Below are 8,127 nucleotides of genomic sequence, written 5' to 3'. Positions count from 1 at the left end.
GCAACCAGTACAGCTCTCAATCCATTTCACTGAGTACCGGCCAATTTTCCCCACTATCCCTTTATTGAACAATCTCCTCATCCCAAGAATCATCTAGTTATTCCGCATTACACTGACTCCAATCCAGTAATTCCTTCCTGTGGTACAGAGACCAAAGCTGCAGCCTTACCAAAGTACGATGTTAACAAGCCTTCCTTACATTTGTACTCCAACCCCTCCTGCACACTCCATCTGCCTTCCTAATGACTTGCTGTGCCTAAACACTTTCCCTTGGCAACTCATGAACCAGCACACCAGCTCCCTCAGTGTGCTGCTCTTAGAACTGAAATGTTAGCTCTTTCTCTCTCTTCATAGACGCTGCCTGACCCTCTGAGTATCTTCAGCATTTTCTGTTTTCATTTCAAGTACTTCAGCACGCTGGTTTCTCACTTCTTAACAAAAATCTGTATCTCCATGGGTCAGGTAGCATCTGTGGAGGGAAATTTTCAGCCAACATTTCAGGTCGAGGCCCTTCATCAATGCAGACGAAAGGTCTCGACCTGAAACATTGGCTATTCCTCTGCCTCCACAGATGCTGCCTGTCCCGCTGACTTCCTCCAGCAGTTTGCTTTTTGCTCCAGATTCCAGCATCTGCAGTCTCTTGTGTCTCTGGATAACTTGAACATTTTTCCACCTGCCATCTTCTTGCCTGCTGGCTTACCCTGTCTACTTTCCACTGCAGACTCTTTACTTCCTCCTCTCAGCTCGCTCTCACACCTTAAACAAAAACAGAAAAGCCTGGAAGCATCCAGCAAGCCAGGCAGCATCTGTGGGGAGAGGAAGAGTCATTGTTTCACGTCAAGGACACGTCATCAGAACTGGAAAGTGAGAGTAGGGAGGGGTCAAAATCATAGTTGGAATATCTGTGATAGGGTCCAGGTCAAAATTGTCAAGGTGACAATTACTTTAAAAATTGTCAGTTTGAGACAGAACAGAAGAAAAAGGAAATACAATGAAACAGAAAGGTACAGCCACATCTGTGAAGAGAAGAAGAAGGCTGGTTATCTTAAATTGTTAGTTTAAATATTGGGGCCTGAGGGTTGAAAAGTGACTGGATGTAAGATGAGATGATGCTTCTTAACGTACTTTGGGCATCACTGAAGGCTTAGGTGAGAGCAGGAGTGTGATGGAGAATTAAAGTGATGAGCGATGAGAAGATCAGGGTCACCCTTGCAGAACAAATGGAGTGTTCTGCAAGTCTGTCACCAATCTGTGTTTGAGTTCACCAATGTGGTGGAGACCACATCGTGAGCACCGACTGCAGTACACCAGATTGGACAAAGTGCAAGTGAATCGCTGCTTCAACTGGAAGGAACGTTTGGGACCCTGAAAGATGGGAAAGGATGAGGTGAGAGGACGGGTGTTGCATCTCCTGAGGTTGCATGGGAAAGTGCTGTGGGACAGAGTGGTTGGTGGCGATGGAAGAGTGGGCCAGGAGGTCACAGGGAACAATCCCTTTCGGCTGCTGAAAGGAGAGGGGAATATGTGGCAGGTGATGGGATCCCGTTAGAAGTGGTGGAAATTATATTGAACGGGAGGGTGGTGGGTGGGAACGAGGGGAATCCTATCCTTGCTCCAGCTGGGAGGAGAGGGGATGAGAGCAGAAGTACGGGAACCAGGTGAGATGTGGTTGAGCGCCCTGTCAGCAATGGAAAAGGTGAAGCCATGGGTAAGGAAAAAGACATCTTAATGCTTGTCACCAGATGGAGAAAGAGAAACTGGGAGAATAGAATAGAGTCCTTACAGGAAGCAGAGTGGGAGGAGGTGTAGTTGAGAAAGCTGTGGAAATCAGTGGGCTTTTAATAGATATTGGTTGCTAACCTATCTTCTGAGATGGTACTAGCAATGACCAGAGAGGGAAGAGTCAGTTGTGGACAGTGTGAAGGTGAGAGTGGGCTGGAAGTTGGCAGCAGATGTGTTCAAGTTTTCAGGCTCTTTGTGACTACAGGAAACAGCAACAATCCAGTCATCAACATGATGGAAAAAGAGGTGAGGGAAGGGTCCTGGGTAGGATTGAAAGAACGACTTTTTCATGTATTCCATGGTCTCAACTGGCTCCTTTTCACAATGGTGACAATCACTTGATCCATAGCCTTTTATGCCTTGGCATTACGGTTTTTATGATACTGGGAACTTACACGATCAGTGCACAGGTGGGATCCGTCATTTGATATTGGGAATACTCTCTGTCAGTGGGTGGGACTTTGGTATCTTATAGCCAACATGTTGGCAGCACTCTTACCTCTGAGACAGAGGGTTATTGGGATCAAGGGCATTAATGATGCTGGTGGGTTCTGTATAGAAACCCCAACTGGGCAAGGGCAGCAGTTTCCTTCCCCAACAGCTGCAAGTGAACAAATCATCCACGTCAGGTTCCTCTCATCCACATCCCCTGGTGTGTGTCTCTGTCAGCCGGCTTCCTTTCCACATGTTACTCTCAGAGTAATCACAGTCTGGGAGTCAAATGAATTCTGGCTGAATTAGGGTCAGGTTTGATTTGAATCAAGTGCCCAGTTTGGCAGCTAATGAGGCAAAAGCTGCCTTCCATCCATTCAACAAACTAACTAGTAAATGCCTTACAGGAACAGAGAAATTACAGCAGAGAACCAGATGGATGGGTCCATTGAATTTGCACTGCTGTTTATATCTGCATATGAACTGTGGAATCTATTCCCATTTTCCTTCTCTGTAATATTTCTTCTTGTTCTAATACTTTTTTTCGTTCTCTAGATGCTGCCTTTTAAGGTAATATGGATTTTTGTATCTCGAAGAAAGTAATTCTATATAATGGCTTCTGGCAGACAATTCTACACCAAGTCAAATCCCTTTTGTAATTATCTTAATTTTACATTAAACACAATTTATATGCAGCAATAAATATATAATTTTCATAGTGTTCTATATTTAATTCATACTCAATATTTTAGATAAATTGGTTTAAACAGGTTATATAACAATCGTGTCAGTATTTTGTACAATTTCAGCATTATGTATAATTTAATTGAAAGATATTTTATGCACAACTCATCCACAGTATTTTACGGATATTACATATTCAGCACTAGTACCTACTTCGGATTAAGGATTATATATAACATTTAGCGCGATTCTGATAATTTGCAGGGAATATTCCACTTCTTGCGGATTCCTACCTTTCCCGCCACTTGCAGGAAACCAGTGACGTCGCCTGAATTTTCATGAATGAAGTCACGTGGACAAACAGCGGATGACGTCAGAGTTCGCTCCCGGAACTGGTGGCCCTGGTGAGAGCGCGTGTGGATCCTACCGGCTGGTCGGGCGCGCACCGCTGGATGCGCGTTACCGTGAGGTAGGTGGGTGCCCGTGGGAAAGGGGGGAGGGGAATGGTGATGGGGGGTGGGGGCAGGCGAGGGGTGGGATAGGCGAGGGGCTGAGAGGGAAGGGATGGGGTAAGGTGGGAGGGGCTAGAGGGGATGGGTGGGACGGGGTGGAGGGCGAGGGGGTTGTGGGGTGGGATGCAGAGTGGATGAGGTACATCGGGGAGGGGGATTGTACATGGGGGTGAGAGATACAGAGACAATTAAACATCGTTGCTGCTGGAAATGGGATGTGGGCGAGCAGAAAATGCTTGGAAGACAAAATGGGCCCATTAGCATTATGGAAAGTGGAAATTCTTTCAGAAATAAATCTTTAAATAGAAACCTAACTCTCAGTTCTTGGCACTGATGGGCTTTTCCATCATTTATGTTGTGCATAAATAGTAGTTACTTAGGCTGTGTATTAGGCGTCTATGATTTCCAATAAATTTCTGCACTGCACTCCAGACAGCACAAATTCACAGAGGTAACCTTGTGACCTGAACTGCATCGTGGGGTTAGCACAATTATTACAGCTGCTGTCTCACAACTCCAGTGACTTGGATTTAATCCTGACCTCTGATGTTGTCTTTTTGGAGTTTGCACACTCTCTCTGTGACTATGTGGGTTTCCCTTGGTTAGTCCAGTTTCCTCCCACATCCCAAGGATGTGTGCGTTGTTAGGTTAATTGACCACTTTAAGTTGCTCTAGTGTAAACTGATGGTAGAATTGGTGGGAAGGTGGGGAGAATGGGTTACAGGAAAATTATTTGGGGAAATGAGACTGCTGAGTGATTTGGCATAGATTTGACAAGCTAAATGGCCTCCTATCATAGGAAATCCTGAAATGCCAATTTCTCAAGGATGGGGTTGTATGTCCAACTGTTTGCTTAAGGGAGCTGAGGATGAATAGGGAAGTTATTTCTTCTGGTGGATCATTGTGAGCATGAATAGAGGCACGCTATTCAGAGGTGACAGAGGAATCATTATTTTACATCTGGTTGTGGAAATTTGGACTTTTAATTGCTGGTGAAGCTGTGAGTTTATTAATATCTCAAAACTGAGTAATAGATTTTGTTAGGCAAGGCTAGTAAAGGAAAACAGAAATAAGGTAGTTAGATAGGGTTAAGATGCAGATTGGCTGTGACCTAAATGACTGGCAGAACAGATTACAAAGACTGACTCCCAAAAGTTGTCAAAAGGGGGAATTACTTAAAGAGTGTTAAAGTACTATCAGATATGTTCGGTTCTGATGAAGGGTCTTTGGTCTGTTGCTTTATCCACAGATGCTGCCTGACCTGCTGAGTGTTCCCAGCTTTTCTGTTTTTATTTCAGATTTCCAGCAACTGCAGTTTTTTTTTGATTTTCACTATCAGATAGAATTAGCATTCCCATTATTGTTGTCAAAACTTGTTGGGCCACAATGCTACCTTAGAAAATTATCTATGAAAGGGAAATCATCTTTGATTTAGAGTTTTTTGAGAATGTACTTCAAAAGATGAGAGGGAGCTGTAGATGTGGTGTATTTGGATTTTTGGAAGGCTTTCAATAAACTGAAAGTTGACGAACAAAGTTGGAATTTGGAGTAATTTACAGTGGGGATTGAGAGCTGGTGTACAGACAGAAAACATAGTAGAATAAATGGGTACTTCTCTGTAACTATTGCAATACCACAGGAATCAATCAGTGTACAAAGTTTGTTGATGATGTGAAACTATGTGGGAACATGAGTCATGATGAATATACAAAGAGGCATCATGAGGATACAGACAAGTTGAACAACATGGCAGATAGAGAACAGTGTGGAAAAATATGAGGTTACTGGATGCAATTTTGGCCTCCTTACCAGAAAAAAAAACATATATACTTGCTACAGAAAGAGTGCAATGAGGATTTACTAGACTTGTCCCTGGGATGGTGGGTCTGTCACATGAAGAGAGATCGAGTGGACCCAGAGGGCTGTGGAGCTCAGACCCTAATTGCATTTGAAATAGATATTTATCTGGATATTAAAGCAATCATGGGATGGGACAAGAAAATGGTGTTGAGGCAGATGATGAGAAGATGAATGGCAAAGCAGGCTCAGGTGGCCAGGTGGTCTACTTCTAATTCTTGGGTTGTTATTAGGGAAATATGAACATTGGTGATAGGATGGAAGGGGAAATATGAACATTGGTGATAGGATGGAAGGTGATCCAGTAATGGGCAATGTTGCCTATCACAGAACTGCAGAGAGTAAAAGCAGACTATTCAGCCTATTGCGTCTATGCTGGCTTTTTGACAGAGATAATCAGTTCTACTTCCCAGTTCTTTTCCGAAGTGTTGGAGATTGTTTCCTTTTCCCCAAATTTTTGTTGAAAACTATAGGTGGAAATAGATTCAGTAACATTTCAGGGAGTGTGGTCCACCTGCTTTGTGAAATGACTTCCCCTCATTTCCCTTCTGACTGACATGCCAGCTATTGTCCTCTGATTACCAAGCTAGATTCATGAGCCAGTGCATGAAGAGTTAGCCTTGGCTTTCTGATTGGCTTATGGTATGCATGGTTCATTTACATAGCAGGTACCAACTGAATCACAGAATGCTGAGGGTGCAAATTTCAGGGCAAGCGCATCCATTAGTGTGAGAAATGGGTAGATTAATGATCTATAGACGACCTGTAGGAATCATGCTCCACATTATCCACCTAAACAAGGCATAAAGGTCAAATTACAGTCTGCTATGCTTTTATTTTGTGTGTTAAAGGTGGTAAGCTTGTTTATCTTTTCTTTGCTTTTGGTGCTGGTTATTTGTGGTTTAGCCCATGCTGCAGTGTCTGATCTGGATCCTCAGTAAACAAGATGACTCATTATTTGGCCCTGGGACTTTCTACCACACAGTTTTGGTGTGGCTGGTAAAATGTGTTGTGTTGTGTCATGTCTGTGTCGTGTTATATTAAACAGACAGCTGGTGGAGCCATGTAAGCCCCTCTTCCCCCCGCCCCCCATGTTTTCATTTCCCCCCTCTCTGTGTGTGCGTGCATCCAGATACTTGCCCATTTCCAATCTGTAAGCATCGTGACACATTGCTAGGCTATGGGGAGTGTTGTGGGTGAGTCTTTTGATAAATTCTGGTTTGCAGAATTGCTCAATAAGCCTTTAGACTTGATAGATGTGTACCTGCATCTTATTGAACAAAGACTGTCTGATCTGCTGAAGTTTCTCCTGCATTTTCTGCTTTTATTTCATATTTCCAGCATCTGTAGTTTTTTTTGTTTTCAGTTTAAAGGTTCTTGGTCTGTAGAATATGGACTTTGCTTGAAGTCATAATTCAGTCAGTTTTGAGGTTGCCATTATCACCAAGATGAAGAAACTAAAAGCAATGTGGATTTTGCTATCAGGTTGCATGGTTGAGGCAGAACCATAACTACATTTAACAGGAATATAGGTAGCACATGAGAGGAAAAAAGGCAGCATGGTATGATTAGATGAAACAAATTGGGAAGTATAAGTGTGAAGCATAATATAAACAGGCCGAAGGGCCTGTTATGGTGGGCTGAAGGGCCTGTTTTGTGCTGTATGGTTCTATATCACAGATCCAGACCCTACAACCAATCACTTCGACCAGGCACTGAGTGGTTGGTTGGAGGGTCTGGATCTGTGACATATTATGTGTAATTCCATGAGAGAGTATTAGAGATCTTAATGCTGTTAGAAAATCAAAAAAAAAAGTAAAGATTCTAGAAAGAAATACTCAGCAGGTCAGACAGCCTCTGTGGGATGAGAAACCGTCAGTGTTTCAGATCAATGTCTATTCATCAGGACTGGAAAAGTCTTTTCTCACTACTTCAGGTCTGATGGAAGGTGATTAACCTAAAATGTTGACTCTGTTTTTCTGTCCACACATGCTACTTGACCTGAGCATTTTTTATAGATAAGCATAGTTGTTCATTTCAAGTATTAATTTCAATATATTTTACAACATGTTACTTTGCTAAAACAGTTCAAAACTGCGAGTGACTCTTAATTTGTTATGTCTAGTTCCTACCTTTTTTTGCAGACTTGTTACTGCCAGTGATTGACTGAAGTTCTGCACTATTCAAAGGAAGTTCCTCAGATACAATGACAGGACTTCCCAATGTGCTGGGTTGGGCAGAGAGAGAGAGTAGATACTAGGGAATTATAAAAGTCAGATACCAAAATTTCAATATTGGAATTTGGTGGGACAAAGTCTTGCAGGTGATATTACCTGACTGTATGTCCAGCATCACCAATGTTCTATTATCTGTAGTACCCAGTGAAATACTTGTCTGTATTTCCAGTTCTTGTCTGTTCAGTCGTTAATAAGTAACAACGTTCAACCTGAGCCGTACATACAAAGTATTTCCATTTTGCACTCTTGTACTTTCATCTCTTCTCCTTACACCCACAGTAAAGACCGAGCTCCATTTATCCTTACATTCCATCTACAGCCTCCACATTCAATGGATTTCTGTAATTTCTGCCATTTTCAACAAGATGCCACAACTCAGCTCATCTTTAGCCCTTGCACTGTTCCAACAAAGCTCAATGTAAGCCTAGGAACAATATATCTTCTGTCTGTGTGAGCTACAGCCCTCAGTCTCAACAATGAATTCAACAATTCTAGGTAATCAGCTTGTGTCAGAACTGGCTGGAGTTGGTTCCAATACCAGGGGAATGCTGGGGGTGCTCGCAGCTTCTCCAGAGAGCTCCTCAGCCTGTGTGGAGCTTGCAGTTTCTTTCTTTGACTGTGTG

General features: G+C 42.9%; 1 protein-coding gene across 2 annotated transcripts in view; it reads left to right on the top strand.

Moving 5' to 3' along the window:
- Nucleotides 1-3,230: 3,230 nt before the first annotated feature.
- LOC127573864 (transcription factor MafK-like) overlaps nucleotides 3,231-8,127 on the top strand; it is a 106,930-nt gene continuing 102,033 nt past the window's right edge. For both annotated transcript variants that reach the window (XM_052022412.1, XM_052022411.1), the window contains exon 1: nucleotides 3,231-3,367. In XM_052022412.1, the coding sequence (XP_051878372.1) occupies nucleotides 3,351-3,367 (17 nt within the window). In that variant the 5' untranslated portion in view covers nucleotides 3,231-3,350. The remainder of the gene's footprint in view (nucleotides 3,368-8,127) is intronic.

Source organism: Pristis pectinata, chromosome 8, assembly GCF_009764475.1.
Source record: "Pristis pectinata isolate sPriPec2 chromosome 8, sPriPec2.1.pri, whole genome shotgun sequence".
NCBI classification, from domain to species: domain Eukaryota; kingdom Metazoa; phylum Chordata; class Chondrichthyes; order Rhinopristiformes; family Pristidae; genus Pristis; species Pristis pectinata.
The sequence above is the reverse complement of the archived record's forward strand: the minus strand, read 5'-3'. Positions and strand labels throughout refer to the sequence as shown.